The 20,174-nt window shown below is 40.5% G+C and overlaps 1 protein-coding gene across 22 annotated transcripts in view; it reads left to right on the top strand.

The window, feature by feature from the left end:
• dst (dystonin) overlaps positions 1–20,174 on the top strand; it is a 156,053-nt gene that overhangs the window by 31,847 nt on the left and 104,032 nt on the right. For all 22 annotated transcript variants that reach the window (XM_042736048.1, XM_042736053.1, XM_042736061.1 and 19 more), the window contains 3 exons: positions 6,103–6,164; positions 11,827–11,916; positions 18,220–18,297. In XM_042736048.1, coding sequence (XP_042591982.1) covers positions 6,103–6,164; positions 11,827–11,916; positions 18,220–18,297 — 230 coding nt within the window. The remainder of the gene's footprint in view (positions 1–6,102; positions 6,165–11,826; positions 11,917–18,219; positions 18,298–20,174) is intronic.

Consider the following 20,174-nt stretch of genomic DNA (forward strand, 5'->3'; position numbering starts at 1 on the left):
ATGTATGGCCTCTCCCAAAGAGCATCATGAATACCATATTACAGGCTAGAGCTCCATCGACATGGCGCCTCTATAGCCTTAAATGGTCAGTTTTCACGGCCTGGTGCACAGCCCGGGGTGAAGACCTGTTCACTTGTGACATACTGTGTCTCAGATATTGTCCTTTCTCCAAGACTTAATGAATAGGGGCTGTACTCCCTCTACCCTTAAAGTCTATGTTGAGGCTATCGCAGCCTCTCATGCTCCTATAGCCAGCAGTCTGTGGGTAAAAACAACTTGGTTGTTCGTTTTCTGAAGGGGTCCAGAAGGCTGAACCCTCCTCGCCCCTTCACGATCCCCACAAGGGACCTATCCATGGTTATCAAAGAGCCGCCCTTGGAACCACTTCAGACTGCAGACTTACGTTCTCTGTCACTGAAAACCACTCTGCTAGTGGCGCTAGCATCGGTTAAGTAAGTAGGAGACTTACAGGCGCTCTTTGTGAGCCCCTCTTGTATTGAGTTTGTGCCTGGCGAATCCAAAGTCGTCCTGAAGCCAAGGCACGGGTATGTCCCGAAGGTTCTCTCCACTCTGTACAGAGACCAGATTGTTGTTCTCTCCATGCTTCCTCCTTCTCAGGATGATCAGGAGTTATTCTGCCCTGTCAGGGCTTTAAGAGCCTACATTGACCATTCCTCCTCTTTTCGACAGTCGGAACAGCTCTTTGTGTGCTTCGGTGGAGTGTGCTTCGGTGTAGTATTCGGTCTCGAAGCCAAGGCTATCCAGATGGATAGTGGATGCGATAGCTCTCACTTACTCATCCTCTGGGCTCCAATGTCTGATAGGAGTTAGAGCACACTCCACTAGGGGCATGGCCTCCTCGTGGGTGTGGTCTAGTGGTGTGTCTATCGCAGAAATCTGTGCAGTGGCTGGCTGGGCCTTGCCGTCCATATTTGTCAGGTTCTACAACCTGGATGTTCCTGCGCTACAAACGCAAGTCCTGTCAGCATAAGCCCACCGTCATGGTTGGTTTTTGCTTGTTTTCCAGCCTAGAACCCTGACTGCATCCAGGTCCCTGGTGTTAGCTGTATCCCCTACACATTTTCAGGCCCCTTGGTGCCTGAACTGTAGGAGGTCAACAAGATGACTAGTGTAGCTACATCCCCGACTGGTCTGGGATATTTTACATATTCGTTACAAGCCCTTCTTAGTGCTCTGGGTGAATACCCGGTCATCCTTCCTGATAGTACAGCTTGATTGTATTGTCCCCATAGCGTCTTAGCCTAAACGGCTTACGACGGAGTACAAGTGTAGTATTGATAGGGAATGTACTCCCTTAGATATGGAACGAGTACTGTGTACTTTGCCGTGTTATGTGCAAGGACACCTTATGTCATCACTTCAGTTGAATTAATTCAGTTTGCCTAGGTGAGACGGCTGCTTATATAGCTCGATGCCCCACCCCTTTTGGCAGGCTCGGGTGGGATTCTTTACCATAGGCTTCAACCAATGAATGAAATGAAATTGAAAAAGGCTTCAGGAATCAGAGAAAAAGGTCTTTATCCCCTTAGCCTAATCAGCTTACGACGCAGTGCTCGTTCTGTATCTAAGGGAACTGAGTTTACGTTAGTAACTAAGTATACTTCTAGTCTACGTCTTGGAATATATTACCCAAGTAAGAATTTTCACCGTAATTGTCATCTGGCAAGTCTGCCAGCATTACAATAAATTGTGCTACTAATGGTGATTTAATCTAAAGATCGGTTAGCTCATATCACATCAAACCATGCAAATTATTATTATTGTTATACTTTATTCTCAAATTATTCATGTTAACAACATCAGCAGTGCCTATTGTGTGTATTAGCATGTAGATTACATTTATGTACAGTCTAATCTCTAATTGTCATACCATTCGAATTTCATACTAAGAAATTCTTTTTAACCCAAAAAGCAAATCATGCTCCCTTCGAACTGGTTGTCTTTAAAATACAACTCTTGTGTAATCCCAGACTATCTGTAATCAGAAGCACATTTAAAACTGGAACATAATTTAGTTTCATTCACATGTGTTTCATAAACACATAGTCCTTTCTGGATTACAATTCGCCATCAAAATGATACATTTAATTATTCCAGCTGCTGTGAGAAAAGGCTATAAACAATACACCACCTGCAGGATCCTTATATGCGAAAGCTTCTTTATGTATACAGACGTGACGTAATGACGTGGCAGCATGCTCGAATTTCCAGAGAAAACTTACTAACTAAAGGCAAAGTTTTATAACACTGGCTGGTTATGTACCAGCGTCTCATTCCTTCGGGGAACTAGGGTTACATACGTAACCTTGAGGCATTCCTCTTCAGGAACTTGAGCTGCATCGAGATGCTTTGGGAATGAGATTTCCCATGCCGACAGATTTTCTAGTCCCTGCTTAGTGTGTATGTACTCGGCACAACTACAGCAAAAGGACAGAGCAACTAGGAGCAGTACGAACGTCGAGGTCTTAGAACCTGATGAAGGTAAGCGGTGTAGACCAACCCGCAGCGTTACATATATCCTGCATAGCCACACCCGACAGGAAGGCCTTAGAACCTGCCACGCTTCGGGTGGAGTGAGCCTTGACCCCCAAGAGCGAGGGGTGACCAGATGAGTCATAGGACATGGGGATGGCATCAACAATCCACCGACTGAGGGTCTGCTTAGTGGCAGGCAGACCCCTATTGGAAAGACCATAACAAACAATTGGTCAGACTTCCTCCACATGGCAGCTCTGTGGACATATGCTCGCACTGAACACATACAGTTAAGCTTTTGCTTGTCTGGATCCCGAAAGGGAGGAGGACAGAAGGCCTGTAGTATGACGGGCCGTGGAACAGAAGAGGGCACTTTAGGGACGTACCCCGGCCTGGGGTACAGAACAGCTTTGGCTAAACCAGGAGCAAAGTCTGAGAAGGAGGGGGCAAATTACATGACCTGCAGGTCTCCTACTCTCTTAGTGATGAAATGGCTTATAGGAAGAGAGTCTTAAGTGTCAGAACTCAATCTGAAACCTCAGGTTTAAACGGCGGTTTGCAGAGAGAGCAAGAACTCCAGCACTGAACTGACTGGGCAGTTAACTGGGTCAAGCTGGCGATCTCCACACCAGGAAGTGGAAAGTTTCCACTTCAGGCCAAACAGTTTCCTCGTTGAGGGAGCTCTTGATTGGAGGATGGCCCTCAGGGGCCACAACCACAGCTTCCACATCTCCGGGCGGGTGTGAAAGATAGTACCCTCCACCTGTGAGAGGAGATCCCTCCTGACGGGAATCTCCCATGGAGAGCTGTCAAGAACGGGAATCAGGTTTGAGAACCATACTCGTCCCGCCCAGAACGGGGCTACTAGCAACTGACGGACCCCGTCCCGGCACACTCTCTCCAGAACTCCCTGGAGCAGAGCAATCAGGGGGGAAGGTGTACAGACATAGCCTCGGCCACATCTGTACCATTGCGTCCAGTCCGAGAGGAGCTGGCTGAGTCAGATAGAGAACCAGAGGGGACAGTACACTGTCTCCCAAGTCACAAACAGATCTACCTGAGCCTGGCCAAACATTCTCCAAATCTGACACACCACATCTGGGTGGAGTCTCCATTTCCCAGAAGGTTTCACATTGGACGTAGCTGCCATCAGACCCAACAGTTTTTGAAACTGCTTGACAGCGAGTGACCGGACTTTTCTGACTCTCGCGACTATAGTGAGGATCGACTCGATCCAAGCAGGAGACAGCTGAGCCTGCATCATGGTCGAGATAAGTGGTCCTTTGTGATGGAGAAAGCACACTTTTCTTGGTGTTTAGTCTTAACCCTAATTCTTTCATGCGGGTGAGAATGACATCTTGATGCCGAACCACCAACTGCTCCGATTGAGCTAGAATCAACCAATCATCGATATAATTGAGTATGCGGATGCCCTGGAGTCACAGTGGAGCCAGAGCAGCATCCACACACTTCGTGAAAGTCCGGGGTGAGAGCGCTAGGCTGAACAGAAGAACCCGATACTGGTAATCTACGCCGCCGAAAGGAAGAGCCCAATACTTGTAAGTTTTGTCCGAACGGGAGACTTGGAAGTATGCATCTTTTAGATTGATTATGACAAACCAGTCCTCAGACCTGATCTGAGACACCTCTTGCTTGAGTGTGAGCATCCTGAATTTCAGCCGCATGACTGAGCGGTTCAACTGACGCAGATCTAAAATGGGACACAACTCCCCATCCTTCTTCGGAACAATGAAGTACCGGCTGTAGAACCCGGACTCTGTCGAGAGGAGGGACCACCTGGATGGCCTCCTTCCTCAAGAAAGTTATTACTTCTTGTTCTAATACCGGAGCCTGCTCGGGACCCACCAGTGTGGAAACGATCCAGTTGAAATGAGGCGGTGGAGAACCAAACTGAATTCTGTAACCTCTTTCTATAGTCAACAGGACCCAATGTGAGATATTCGGCAGAAGCTTCCACGCTACCAGGAAATCTACTAAGGGAATCAGTCTCTTGAGACTGACCTCTGGTGTAACAGGAGTGGCCCGTTCAGTGTCCTTAAATGATGGACCGGCAGAGAATGACTGAACTAGCCATTCTGGAGACCTCCTCATAGGTAGCCAGACTCCCAGAGCCGCTACGTTCCCAGGCAGACTCTGAGATGTGTGCTCGCTGGAGACCGCTGTGCCCTCAAGCACTGGTGGTGGCAGGGTTAACAGCGTGGCCTCCTGAGGGCACTGAGGAGAGATGGGCACCATGTAGTGAGGTGTACACCACTTCGTACTTTTGCCCAGCGGGGGCTGCCCTCAGAAGCCCTGGAACACAACCATCAGGGCTACTTGGTCTAAGACTTCTTAGCGAGAAGGACAGTCCTCAGATTGGTCTTCGGCTTCGAAGCCTTCAACCGCGTGCATCAGTCTCTCCGTGACCCACGGTCCCCATGCGGGGGAGTACGGGTTGCAACGCTCTGCTTTTGTGCCCCTCTGTATGAGGAGCGGTCACATGGTTAAGCTAGAGAGTGGCAAGGCAGGAACCGCTGAACCACTGCCACATGTTTATGAGCCTCCTGAAACCTGTCGACAATGGAGTTGACAGCATCGCCGAACAGGCCAGAAGGCGCAAGCGGGGCATTGAGGAGGAAGACCCTGTCTTTCTCTTCAATCTCAGACCTGCTTCTTGGCAGGCCACTAAAGATTTAATTTTGCCACTGCACAAGTTGTCACCTCCACAAGCTCCTCATACTTGGCAGATTGAGTGGACTCATCGACGCCCTCGATATCACCCTCCTCGGAGGACAGCAGCATGAGCGTTGAGCCCTCTCCCGGGGAAAAGAAACCATGGAGCGTGCTTCCAATCCCTGGGAAGGGGCACTAGATCTGGAGGTTGAGGAAGAAGAAAGGGACTCTAGGACACTGGCGAGTGCTCCCTCCTCAAAGAGAGCCCTCTGGGAGTGAAGCGTCGGCAGCGAGAGACACTCGCAGTACAGACAGTCAAGAGCTGACTCAAGCGTGCTTCGCTCCCAAGCAAACAACGCAAAGGCTAAACTGATGTTTACTTTTATCATCGCCCTTGTTAGATTTCTGCTTGGACTTTGGCATGCTTATATCGTTGGGGATAGTGACAAACAACGGTAAATAAGACATACACACACAGAGCGCTTCGCTGAATGAGAGATACTGCCGCTGTTTCCACCGCATGTGCTTTTATAGCTTCCTGGTTGCTACGTTACCCCATCTGTGACTTCTCGCCCATTCACTGGACTGATTACACATCTGATTCAGAGCGTGGTCACACTGAAGGCATTCCCAAAGCGTCTCGATGCAGCTTGAGTTCCTGAATGAGAACATAGGCTTTCACAACATTTATACAAATAGTACATTAAATAATGAAAACAACATATAGTTGATGTATAGTTGAACAACATATAGGACATATAGTGTGTATATTTATAAAAAAAATATATAGTTATTTATTTTTATCTACTTGACTAGCTATAGACATTTAATTGATGGAATTATTATTTTAAGAAAAGAGATCACAAGATATAATGTCAATAATTTTGCAACAGTCTGAAAGCCATTCTAACATCCATACCTCTTGTTTTTCAGATGAAAGAGACAGAGTCCAGAAGAAGACTTTTACAAAATGGGTAAATCAGCACCTCTTAAAGGTAGGTTTGTTGTAGTTTTTGTGTATCACTGCATATAAGTGAAGCGCTTCTTGGTGGTAGAAAGAGAACTTCCCCAGTATGCTCTCATCTAAATTATAGATATCTAAATATCCAAACATTCAACTCAGAAATGGTGTGTGCTGTGGCTCTGTTTGGAAGGGATCTGGAAACTCCACACATGCTTCATTAATTCTTCAGGTATATAGTGTCTTGAGGGCATTTGCAGTCACCTTTGGTTTAGAAAGCTCTTATAATAAATAACAGAACACATGATCAGTTTATTAACCATGAAGCACATGCCAACATGCCAACATGAGTCTCACAACTCACTGTAATGTGAATAGGTTGTATTTTCAATATTTTTAAAATTAGGTCCATTTAACTTGTCCAAGATGTCCAAGTTTACAGCATGTCCGGCAGAATCACTTCAGCTTGATTTTCTGTTTATTTAAGACACATTTATTCCAATCAGATAAATGACTTAATAAATGTTTTTTGTTGTGATTACTGTGAATAAGGAAGCAAAATATTTCAACATAAAGAAAAAAGGCAAGTAACAACGTGCTGGATAATTTGATATGGATGATTATTATTGTTAACTCTGGAGTGGAATGTTCTACATGACTTGAATAAAGGATTCAGAGAGGATTATATATCAGTATTATTGTATATTTTTATTGCTCTAAAATGGTTTAAAAGGGTAATTTCTTTTTTAAAAATACATAAATAAAAAATAGGCTTCGTGTTTAACTAAATGAAAGGATGATAAGATTAGTATGAATTTTTAACACTGATATCAAGACATGTCAATTTTATTTTAGGCATTATCAATATACTATATGATTATATAATATTATTAGTGCTGTCAATCGATTAAAAACATCGAATTAATAACTTTTCTTAAATTAATCGTGATTAATCACAATAAATCCAACCTAACATTAGAATTTTTAAATATACTTTTATATTTCAATAATTTCACATTCAATCTTCAAATTAATGTAGAAACAACATAAAGGAATTTATGTTTTAGGAAATTGTTCTTTTTTCCCTAATATTTAAAGGGGTCATCGAGGCCCATTTTCCATAAGTTGATATGATTCTTTAGGGTCTTAATGAAAAGTCTATACCAAAATTTCTCAATGGTAGTTTAAAACAACACCCTTTTAACCTGTCAGAAACAGCTCTGTTAACAGCAAGCCGTTATGGCTTTAAATGCTAATGAGCTCTGCTCACCCCGCCCCTCACTTCCGAGCCTCTCTCTGAGAGACTGTGACCTTTAGCTGCATTCATCGTGATGATTTGTGCGAAAATAGACACATTTATGTAGATCAGGGTGCATTCCCTTCAGAACCAAAGGTAATCCACTGCATCTTCAGATGTTGGGAGTAAATGATGACTGCTATGTTCATTATTACATCCAACAACAAAACACCTCAATCACCTAGGAGCCATTCTTGTCTATGCCTGCTCTGGCCTTGAAACAATGGCGGACTGATGACAGCTCACTCAGGGTGGGTCTAAGGTAAAACATCAGTGTCAGTCAACAGTCGTGGGAGGGGCCTGGGTCTGTGTGACGTCACACAGCCAAGGATCTGAGAATGGCTTGATTTTAGAAAGGGGTCATGATTTATCAATATATATATAAAAAAAAAAAAACACTGGATGGATTTTTATCATTATAGGGTTGTTTTGTACGCACACTGCCAAGACACTGTTCAGTTCAAACTACATCAAAAGTGAATTTAGCATCCGATGACCCCTTTAACCATTGACTTTTGCCATTCAACATTTCAGTGCAATTGAGAGCTATCAATTTTAACATTTATTAGACTTTAAAAAATAACAACTTCTAATTTAAGTGAACTTAAAACTATCCTTACATAAACCCATTATAATAAATGTCATATTTAGCTACCTGTGCCCTTCAGCAAGTAGGAAATATACAGAAATTGAAGTTATCAAACACTAAATTCTAAATTAAATAAAGATGAATCCTTAAACCTAAAAAAGTTATTGATTTCCTCATTATATCTTTTGTTTTTTGATGAATAGATATCACATCAGTTGGGTTATTAGGTTTTTTGACTGCCGTTACTTTAAGAGCTGCCGCTGCCGAACGTGACGCAGACCTGACACGCATGGTCATAGTTTCATTCATGCTTTAATTTAAAATGGTACAGGCCACAGCACGCACCGCCGTATTTGTGCATGCAATTGAAGAACATGTGTTATAAGCACAGTATAACGGCTGACAAGAGAGGAAAATTATTTTTTACTAAAATATGGCCTGACAACATCTCATCTGATCACAGCTCACTGTTGTTATACTGAAGCTCCTCATTACTTGTAAGTTTTCCGTGCTTGTTTGACTTGCGCCTGATGCTGAGGTGAAGTGGAGTGCATGTCTGAAAACCCATGTAGTCAAAATGGTTTGGGCCGATGACGGCCCAGATCTGGTAGGCCGGAAGAAATAACTCGGCCCGGCTGCGGTTGCCAGACTCGACATGGACATGGGATAAATGACGCCCCAGAATCGGCCCAAATACACTGGCCCGAGTCCGGCTGCCAAAACTGCCAGCATTGGGCCACAATCACGCCGATAAGAATTGACACACTAAGCTTGTACTGGCCCGAGTCTCGGTACTAAAACTGAGTCAACACCACTGGCATTGGGCCACAATAACACTGACGAGAAATGAATCTCTTAGCTAGTACTAGCCTGAGTCTGGGTACTGAAACTGAGCTGACACTGGCTCACTATCATGCCAACACCTAACCGGCAGTACTAGTCTTGTTCGCTAAATTAAAAACATATATATATACTTATACAGAATTACAACTTCTAAAATATGTGTAATAAATACTTAAATACTTTGTTTTTCCACAAAATGACATTGTAACCTTAAAATCCTTAAGATGGCATCTACTTCCAACTAAAATAAAATATATATTTTACAGTGTTCTTGTTAAGCCTACATGTACTTATGCATGTAAACTAAATATGTCACCTTTACAAAGATTAAGTGTTTGGCCCTTACAACATTCTTTTCATGGGATTCTCACGTAATACCCCATGAATTACCCCATAACATCCATATGTGCTCCTTTTCCCCAAGTATAAAAATGACACAATGAAAATATGTGATATTATAATTTATTTAAAAAATAAATAAATAATAATAATTCACAAGCTTCCTCAAGTAAACGTACAGAAAGAGATTTACAGAAAGAGAGACAAAAAGGGGAACAGACAATGACACGTATGGTTATTCAGACAATCTCAGACTGATAACATGAGTGGTAACTCTAGGAAATGTTAACATTTGAAACATACCTTGGAAGAATTTTTTTGCATTCAGGCTGCACTTTTCTTCCCCCATCTCTTTCCAAAGTGAGCAGCTTTTGATGAACTTTTCAATTTCTCCATCTGATGCACTGCCAGTACTTGCATTTCTTTGCACTGATTTAAAAAAAAATAAAAATCAGTCGCAATACTATAGAGCAGTGGTGTCCAACTCAATTCCTGGAAGGCCACAGCTCTGCAGAGTTTCTAGTGATTAGCTGGATCAGGTGTGCTTGATTATGGTTGGAGCTCAACTCTAGCACTATGTCAGCGAACTAAAAATTAAAGCTTCATTATAAATAAACATTACTTTGATATTATATTTGTAGAATGGTTTATTAAAATGATATTATGTTAGATTATCAAATGTTTACTCACCAAGGTAACAAGTTCTTCTGGTCGTCTGAAAGTTAGCAGCACAAAGAGCCAATCGGGTTTTGTCATTAGATGTCAAAGCTAGTGCACATGTCTTGAAACTCATATAGCAAAAAAAAAAATAAAATTAAACTTCCCTTAACCACTTTAAGCTTGTTTCATTATGTGAATTAAATCATTAATAACCAAATGTAGTTAAAGAAAAAGAGAATGTTGGATAAAAGGAAAAAAAAAATGTTAATAGGAATTAAAATAAAAAATACACTAAGAAATAACATAACATGGGCAGGTAAAATATATTCCCAAGGTTTCACAGACAAGGCTTAAGCCTAGTCCTAGACTAAAATGTAAATCTGAGCTGTTTCAACTGAAAGAAACTTGCACTGGCTGATCTTAAAATATGTCAGTGCCTTTGTTTTGTATTAAGGTGCACACCGGTAATGCATTTTTCTAAGGGATATATTTATAAAAATTACTTAAATGTCCTAATTGAACTATGGCCTTATCCTGGCTTAGGCTAAGCCCTGTCTATGAAACCGGGCTATTATGTTTAAGTTTAAGTGTCACTGCTAGAAGCATAGCGTTGGCCCAGATCCGGTGCACATCTGGCCCGCGTGAAATCCATGTGGGCCAGATGTGGGCCGGATCTGGGCTGAAACTGCTTGCTGTCTGAGATACTATTTACCACATTGTAAATGGAGATCCACCCCCAGCACTCAATCTAAACTGGTCCGGGTCTGCATGGCCATATCTCAGCCAAAATCAGACCAGCTCTTATGGTTCGTAATCAGGCCGAATGTGGCTAAATGTCTCAGTGCAAATTGGGCCAAATCCGCTCATACAAAGCCTAGCCAAATCTGGCAACCATTACTGGGTCAGAACAGAACGCTGCCAGAACACAGCTGAGTGAGAGGAAACGCAGCCGCAATTGGCCCGAATTGTGCTGGCTACCTAGGAAGTCTCCCATTTGATGTGGTCGTAAAGACGTAATAAATAAATAAATAAACACAGTTCTTTTAAGACAGAAGCAGCAGTTGTGAGTGGGGTAGCTCCGCCCCTTTGTTAACTGCTTTAAATATTTTTAACGTCGTTAAACTGGGAAAAATATTTGCCTTCATTAAAGTGATAATTTTGACAACACTATGTATTATGTAATATAATATTGTAGAATATATGATTATAAACAGTCATAAATTAGTAGTTGAAATTATTAATTGAAAAAAAATAAAAACTGATAGAACTGATTTGTTGTAATGAACAATATGGCAGTGCAGAGTCTATAACATTAATTTTAAACAATATTTTTTGCTCTTTATTATGCTAGGTGCTGACTAGCAGCGCATAGTAAAGTGTAACGGACTGGACTGACCCAGAAGCAGAGTTAAACATCTATTTTAGTCATGAAGCTGTGCTTGCTGGGGATTATGAGCAAGAGGACCTGGGTGAAAACAGGTCAGTAAGGTAGAGAGGTGACTTTAGCAGCGCAGTATTCAGGACGTTCACGCTGCTGGAGCTGCAGAGGTGAAAGTCCTTCAGATGAGATGTCTGACATTGGCCAGCGTCTCATGGGAGCATTAATGTTTACAATGCTACTTGTGTGAGGGATAAAAAGGCTTAATTCATTGTGAAATGATGTCTCAGAAAAAAGGCAGTGACTGACGGTTCCCTGAGCGCTGTGATGATGAGCAATATGGTGCCATTGTTGAGACAGGAACTGTGATGCTGAACTTCAGCAACATTAATCGAAGCCTCTGTGCTTTTGGAGTGCAGATATGAACCGGTTTGGCATTGGTCATATACAATAAAAACAAGTAAAAAAAAAAAACCCACAGTTTTTTAGACAGACAGAAAGACAGACAGATTGATATATGTATTTTTTTCTCATGTATATTTTTCTCTTAAATATAATGTTTTTTTCTTTCTCTTCTCACTTTGTTTCAGGTCCGAAAGCATGTTAACGACCTGTATGAGGATTTGCGAGATGGACATAACCTGATCTCCCTGCTGGAGGTGCTGTCTGGTGACAAATTGGTGAGTATTGCTCTGATTGAGCCGCTCAATGATCACTTCTTATCGTCTGCCAGCTGTTAAATGTCTTGAAGCGGAATACTTGAACGTGTGCAGTCACTCGCTGTAACATCACAGTGTTTTTGAAGGGGGCCATCCACACCAGTCCACATCTCTGTGTGTGTGTGTGTGTGTGTGTGTGTGTGTGTGTGTGTTAATAATCCAGCAGCCACTCACACACTGATCAGCTTTGCTAAAAGTGATTTAACCAGTACCTGCACATTCATGCTTTACAGCAGCTAAAATGCCTGTGCTAATAGTGTAATCTGTGAAAATGCATTTGTTTATTTACACACTAGTGTACAATGAACTTTTCAAATGCCCACTATTATAGGAGTTTTGCATTATGCAGATATTTAAAATTATAGTGTAGTTGTGTACTGTGTTTCAATGCATTGGCTGTGAGCTGTGGAGGAATTCTCATTTAGTTTCAGAGGTGCTGTAGTTCTCACACTCATGCCAGCAGATTACAGTATTCAACTCACATTTTAAAGTCACTGAGTAGTCACACTTAATTGCATGATCATTTTTGTTAAATGAAAATGTGTTATAGTTTATGCAATTTATTTTAAAACTTTATTAAATGTAGATTTTTACATTATCAGTTCATAATCATGTCAGTTGTCTTTTAAATATGGTTTAAATGTACTGCTGAATGTACAGTACTGACAAGAATTTATGTTAAGCTAAAATAAACTTTAACTGCATTTTTATTGAAAATTGTTTATCATGCATTTGAATATTTATAATTGCATATTTGTAATAAAGTCGCAATTTAGTACATAATTTTTTTTTTTTTTTAAAGAGGTCATGAACTTAGAAACCATTGATCTTTGACATACAGGTGCTGGTCATATAATTAGAATATCATCAAAAAGTTGATCTATTTCACTAATTACATTCAAAAAGTGAAACTTGTATATTATATTCACTCATTACACACAGACTGATATATTTCAAATGTTTATTTCTTTTAATTTTGATGATTATAACTAACAGCTAAGGAAAATCCCAAATTCAGTATCTCAGAAAATTAGAATATTGTGAAAAGGTTCAATATTGAAGACACCTGGTGCCACACTCTAATCAGCTAATTAACTCAAAACACCTGCAAAGGCCTTGAAATGGTCTCTCAGTCTAGTTCTGTAGGCTACACAATCATGGGGAAGACTGCTGACTTGACAGTTGTCCAAAAGATGACCATTGACACCTTGCACAATGAGAGCAAGACACAAAAGGTCATTGCAAAAGAGGCTGGCCATTCACGGAGCTCTGTGTCCAAGCACATTAATAGAGAGGCGAAGGGAAGGAAAAAATGTGGTAGAAAAAAGTGTACAAGCAATTGGCATAACCGCACCCTGGAGAGGATTGTGAAACAAAACCCATTCAAAAATGTGGGGGAGATTCACAAAGAGTGGACTGCAGCTGGAGTCAATGCTTCAAGAACCACTACACACAGACGTATGCAAGACATGGGTTTCAGCGGTCGCATTCCTTGTGTCAAGCCACTCTTGAACAACAGACAGCGTCAGAAGTGTCTCGCCTGGGCTAAAGACAAAACTGACTGGACTGCTGCTAAGTGGTCCAAAGTTATGTTCTCTGATGAAAGTAAATTTTGCATTTCCTTTGGAAATCAGGTTCCTAGAGTCTGGAGGAAGAGAGGAGAGGCATACAATCCACGTTGCTTGAGGTCCAGTGTAAAGTTTCCACAGTCAGTGATGGTTTGGGGTGCCATGTCATCTGCTGGTGTTGGTCCACTGTGTTTTCTGAGGTCCAAGGTCAATGCAGCCGTATACCAGGAAGTTTTAGAGCACTTCATGCTGCTGACCAACTTTATGGAGATGCAGATTTCATTTTCCAACAGGACTTGGCACCTACACGCAGTGCCAAAGCTACCAGTACCTGGTTTAAAGACCATGGTATCCCTGTTCTTAATTGGCCAGCAAACTCGCCTGACCTTAACCCCATAGAAAATCTATGGGGTATTGTGAAGAGGAAGATGTGATATGCCAGACCCAAGAATGCAGAAGAGCTGAAGGCCACTATCAGAGCAACCTGGGCTCTCATAACACCTGAGCAGTGCCGCAGACTGATCGACTCCATGCCACGCCACATTGCTGCAGTAATTCAGGCAAAAGGAGCCCCAGCTAAGTATTGAGTGCTGTACATGCTCATACTTTTCATGTTCATACTTTTCAGTTGGCCAAGATTTCTAAAAATCCTTTCTTTGTATTGGTCTTAAGTAATATTCTAATTTTCTGAGATACTGAATTTGGGATTTTCCTTAATTGTCAGTTATAATAATCAAAATTAAAAGAAATAAACATTTGAAATATATCAGTCTGTGTGTAATGAATGAATATAGTATACAAGTTTCACTTTTTGAATGGAATTAGTGAAATAAATAAACTTTTTGATGATATTCTAATTATATGACCAGCACCTGTAAAAGAGGTCATTGTGCTATAAAAACATCTTGTAAGTTTCAGAACTCAAAACTTTGTCATTAGTCTAAAAACAGCTTATATTGAAGGCAGTCTGCTAAAACATCAGCTTGCAGAATGTTCTACTCTATGATGTAATAGTGTGGATAAGCACCGCCTCCGCAGAAGAAGATCAGCGACTGCTTCTACATCACTGCCTGTTTAGCTCTGCCCACCGATTCTACATCACTGCCTGTTTAGCCCTGCCCACCGATTTTACATCACTGCCTGTTTAGCTCTGCCCACCGATTCTACATCACTGCCTGTTTAGCCCTGCCCACCGATTCTACATCACTGCCTGTTTAGCCCCACCCACCGATTCTATATTACTGCCTGTTTAGCCCCGCCCACAGATTCTACATCATTGCCTGTTTAGCCCCGCTCACTGATTCTACATTACTGCCTGTTTAGCCCCGCCCACCGATTCTACATCACTGTCTGTTTAGCCCCACCCACAGATTCTACATCACTGCCTGTTTAGCTCCACCCACCGATTTTACATTACTGCCTGTTTAGCCACGCCCACATATTCTACATTACTGCATGTTTAGCCACACCCACATATTCTACATTACTGCCAGTTTAGCCCCGCTCACCGATTCTACATCACTGCCTGTTTTGCTCCGCCCACCGCCTTCCTTCTGATGCCAGTGTTAGGAAAGAGTGGATAAACTTTATTTTTAATTAAGTTCCAGACCATGTCAGTAAGAACTCAGTCCTCTGTTTACTTCATTTTACCGTGGATTCGTTTACAAACAAGGCACAATTCGACGCAGGATTTTCAGAAAGATTGAAACTAAAAGACAATGCTGTGCCGACTATATTGGATGCGGCAGTAATGTCACAACCCACAAGTGTGAGTAACTGTTTTTATAACGTGATCACTATTGCTTTGTGTTAAACAGATCGTTTGATATGAGTATTTATGCGGGCTTAACCTAAATCACAGCAGCGTCCATCTGTGAAGGACATAGCCTGTTAAACGGCTCTGTGTCAAACATACTGTACACAACTATTAGCCAATCACAGCAGTGAGTCTACAATCTGCCACGCCTATTCAAACAGAGCGTTCTGATGAGTAGGTTAAACACAGGACAGAAAATAGCCTATTACTTCTAAATGATGATGTTTTTTGTAACCACTTACAGCTCTGAGTGACTGAGGTTGATTTGACTGAGGATTCCTCCAGGAGCTGTCACTGATATATGCGCTCATTTCCGTGATGTGAGCGCTTTAGCTTGGCTGCTGAGTTCACTGATCTGGTGTGCGTTTCCCAAAAGCATTGTTAGCTAACAATGGTTGTTAGTTCTTTGAACTCTATTGGTGATGACGGAACTTGCAACCATAGTTGTTTTTGGGAAAGCACAGATCAGAGAGGAGTGCCCCCTTTGTTTTGATGACACCCTGTTTCTTTTCCTCCTTGTCTCCTGTCCTTCTCATGTTCTTCTTCTGTCCATCTCTCATGTGTCCACCTGTCTCTGTGTTTGTGTCTGTGTGTGTGTCTCTCTCTCGTGCTCACGTTCCCGCTGGTAAGCCAAGGGAGCGTGATTTTCTGAAGACGTTGCGGTTGGTGAGTGTGGCTGACGCATGCACGGTTGAGCGGCATGGACGTGACCACGATGATGATGACGATGATGATGAGGATAAGGGGGTAGGTGTGGACACGTGTCCTCCTGCCCCCTCATAACAGGACTAATGTAGAGTGTGCTGCTGTGTGTATTAACTGAAGTGCAAAACCCAGAGAAGCCTGGCTCCTCCTCAGTGGACTGTAGGCCTCTGGGACTTTCTGCAGACAGTGAGGTTGAGGTCCCAGGGATGGGTAAACAGCATCTGCCTCATCGCTGAATATTGCCTTCTGGGGTTGCTGTGGAGTGCTCTAGAATGCCAGCTTGGTCATTTCTCAAGACACAGAAGCTTGAGCTATGAATTAAAGGCCTGATTCAAGTTCCTTTCACTTCAAGAGTGTGCTAAAGACCCCATGAAATCAAAGTTTTGTGGATTTTACTTCATGTTTAGTCTGTTAGGTTTAAGGCATAAAATTGATGACAACATCTCTGGCTCATCGGCATATCCTTTTTTTCTGCAACTAAATAGGCTATTGTTTTAAGTGATAATATGTGCATGCATGCCTGATATATAGTTATTAAGAAATGATAATGTGATTTTTAACCCGTTATTGAACAATTTGTAAATCCTTAGAGAGAAAAGGAATGGCAATATAAATAGTACACTGAAAAAATGGGCGGTATACCGAAAAAAAAAAATTTAAAAATAGGTACAAAATTTTAAACCGTTTGAATTTTTATAAGGTTTTCATACAGCAGTTAATCTGATTGTCATAAAATGCAGTCTACCATTGCTAAACTGCTGGACGTGCTTGATATTAAAAAAAGATATTCATCAAGAAGTTCATTAAGCCGTGTCTGACAGGCGGCTGTTTGTACGCAAAATCCAATACAGAGTGGCGGGAGCTCTGAGCGCTTCAAAACTGAAGTTAGTGATCCACTGGAGCCAAACATTGTCCAGAAATTGTTAGTTCACTTAAACATAAAGCATTGTTAATTCTGTTTGTGTCTTTGTTGTATTGTACAGTATTTATTTACATTTAGTCATTTAGCAGACACTTTTATCCAAAACAACTTACAAGTGAGGACAATGGAAGCAATCAAAATCAGAGCAATAATACGCAAGTGCTGTAAGAAGTCTCAGTTTTTTGCTTTTGTTAATTGTATAATAAATAAAAAGAAAAACAGATAGAATACAAAAATAATAGAGAAGCTGGTGTTATTTTTTTTTAAGAAAACAAGCAGTTTTATGGTGTTTTTTTTTTTTTTTTTTTTTAGTCTAAAAGGGACATGTTTTTTTTAAAAAATAGAATAGAATTAGAATAGAGAGTGCTAAAGTTAGAGCGTCAAATAAAGACGGAAGAGATGTGTTATATGTTTATGTGTTATTTATCTGTCCTATAGTGTGCTGCATGGATGACATATTCTTGTAGGCCAAAACCTGGAAACAAATTAGCATTTCAGCAGCACTCTTTTCTTTTCTTTTTTTTTTTTATTGCTGACTGTTTACTTGTGTTTTGAATGATGACTTTTTATCTATATTAATTAGTCTAGTATTTGTTTTGCTGTATCCGTCTAAGCATTTCATGGGGTCTTTTAATGTTTATAATGAAGTTTACACATACTTGTCGTTCATGAAAAGTGCTATTTCGTGTGACAGAAACCTCTTTTGTTTTTGATTGATAGAAAATTTTGTAATTTTTACTATTCTGTGAACAAAACACATGGAACTCATGTCAGTCCTTTACTTCCAGCCTTAAAGGGCGACACGATTCTTCACAAGTCATCCATCATCTGCTCAATCGTTCTCATTTCTCTTTAAGTCTACCCACACTGTACTGTACATCAAGTTTGACAGGCATCTTTGAAAACTGGAAATATTCATCCACAAACTCCATCCGAGCTGGACAGTGGAGATTTTCAGATCTTTCCATCTGCTTTATTTCTGTTTCACTGCTGCCCACTCCACATCTTTGACCTTGCGTTTGGCTTGAGTTCCTTCAAGGCATCATATGATATAGGGTTAACCTGTGCGAAGTTAGCTAGAAACCTGATGTACTTCAGTCAGTCTAGCTAGGCATTGATGTGCAGCAGTTGAGATCTCCAGGCATGAGCGCCGTGAGTTTCTCCTCCTCTCCTCTGCTGACGGTACGGTGAGTGTCTGGTGCCGTGTCTGATGATGCATGCGCTGATGTCTTCTCTCTCTCCTCTCCTCACAGCCGCGGGAGAAGGGCCGCATGCGCTTCCACAGACTCCAGAATGTACAGATTGCACTGGACTACTTAAAGAGACGGCAGGTAAGACCAGTGAGAAAAACAATCAACAAAGACAGAGTGATTTTATTTTTTATGCTCCTATTCCAGTTTTTAAACTGGTATATGAGCATTTAAATCTCAAAACCTTTGACATTACATCAGTTTCTGTTCTGTGGGATTTCTAAATCAACTCTGGCTATCTGTCTATCTGTGAAAAGACAAATACAAGCAGTTCTGCTCAAGATGATACGTGACGCATGAGGAAGCAAACTTTGACCTCTGAATTCACAAATGACCCCATGTATGACCTCTAATTTGTACTTGCTTAAATAGACTGTAAGGTTAAATGACTTATCCAAGAATAAACATGCTTTCAGTTTGTTGGTTAGCTGAGAAACAGTCATCACTGAAGATGAATTATGATAAACTTCACATAACCCACATGCTTTGTTTTATTTTGATTATAAGCATTAAAATCTATAAATATTTACATAATACGCCAGTCTGTGTGTAACAGTGATTTTATCATGGTAAGGAGCTGATCTTTTGTATGATTCAAAATAATGCCAAACTCTAGATCAGACACAAGATTGCAATTATTAATAATAAAAATTGAAATCAGCAAATTCACCAGATTATGGTTAACATTCCTGCAGTCTGTGTAGCATTGCCAGGCTGCGTAGAAACTTGACACATTGTTATAGAAAGGTCACAACAGCTTCAAACATGGCTGTTTCAATCAGAAATTATGAATGGAGCGGTTCATTTCTTAAGTAAGTAGTTAGTCTCCATGCCCTGAATAAACATCCTGTCCTCGAGTGCCCTCTTGTGGTGAGACGCTGACAATGATACAGCACTGCTGTGTTTGTTATAGATTTATTGCTCTTACAATTGTTTATAGTCTAGAAGTAGATTGCTGCATAGATTAGACATTTCTAATAGCAGCCTTATAAATGACTTTTTGCAATCATGTACTTTTATGTAAAGTATTTTTATTCAGTTTAGATCTAGTTTATTTGTGCAGTGCTCTTCACAATGTTGTTTGTATATATATATATATATATATATATATATATATATAGGTATATATATATATATAGTGCAGCTCTCAAAAAAAAAAAAAAAAAAATTGAATGTTCATGCCACACCTCACTGATGCTGTTGTTTGTGGTTTGGGGGCCATGATATGGTATTGAGTGCATAAATAAACATACTTTCAAGAACTTGAACTTTTCTGTTTTGTAATATTTTTTTTTTTTGATTGATCTTAGGAAATATTCTAATATTTTGAGATACTGGATTTTTGACTTTCTTGAGCTGTAAGCTCTAATCATCAAAATTAAAACATTTTTTTACTTCTCACTTTACATGTAATGAATCTCGAATATATGAAAGTTTCACTTTTTGAAATAAGTTACAAACAAATTCACGATATTCTACTTATTCTACACTTTCACAATAATCTAATGTTTTGAGATGCACACACACACACACACACACACACACACACATTTATATTTATCTATAAATGTGTTTATAAACAATATTAAAACATAGTATATTAAGTGTAAAGTTTGAATACATTCTTGCATATTCTGTATTATCTTATCTCATTTACAAATAACTTAGAACAAATGAATGAAGTAAATGAATCAGATGTAAACAGTCATGTGTTTGAAACCAAAACAATAGCTTTGCTTGTTGTAATATTAATGTGTTTAGGCATTGGAGACGTTATCTAAATTTCATTACATGTGGTTTTGCATTATTCTCTGTGTATATACATACGTGAATATAAAAGAAATGCATAAGTAAAGCTTAAAGTGTCATTATATAAGCAGTCATTTTTTATGTCTTTATGGAACAATTGCAGAGTGCTGTATGATTGTGTTATCATCTCACTCATCATAACTGTATAA

Source organism: Cyprinus carpio, chromosome B13 (genome assembly GCF_018340385.1).
Source record: "Cyprinus carpio isolate SPL01 chromosome B13, ASM1834038v1, whole genome shotgun sequence".
Taxonomy (NCBI): Eukaryota; Metazoa; Chordata; class Actinopteri; order Cypriniformes; family Cyprinidae; genus Cyprinus; species Cyprinus carpio.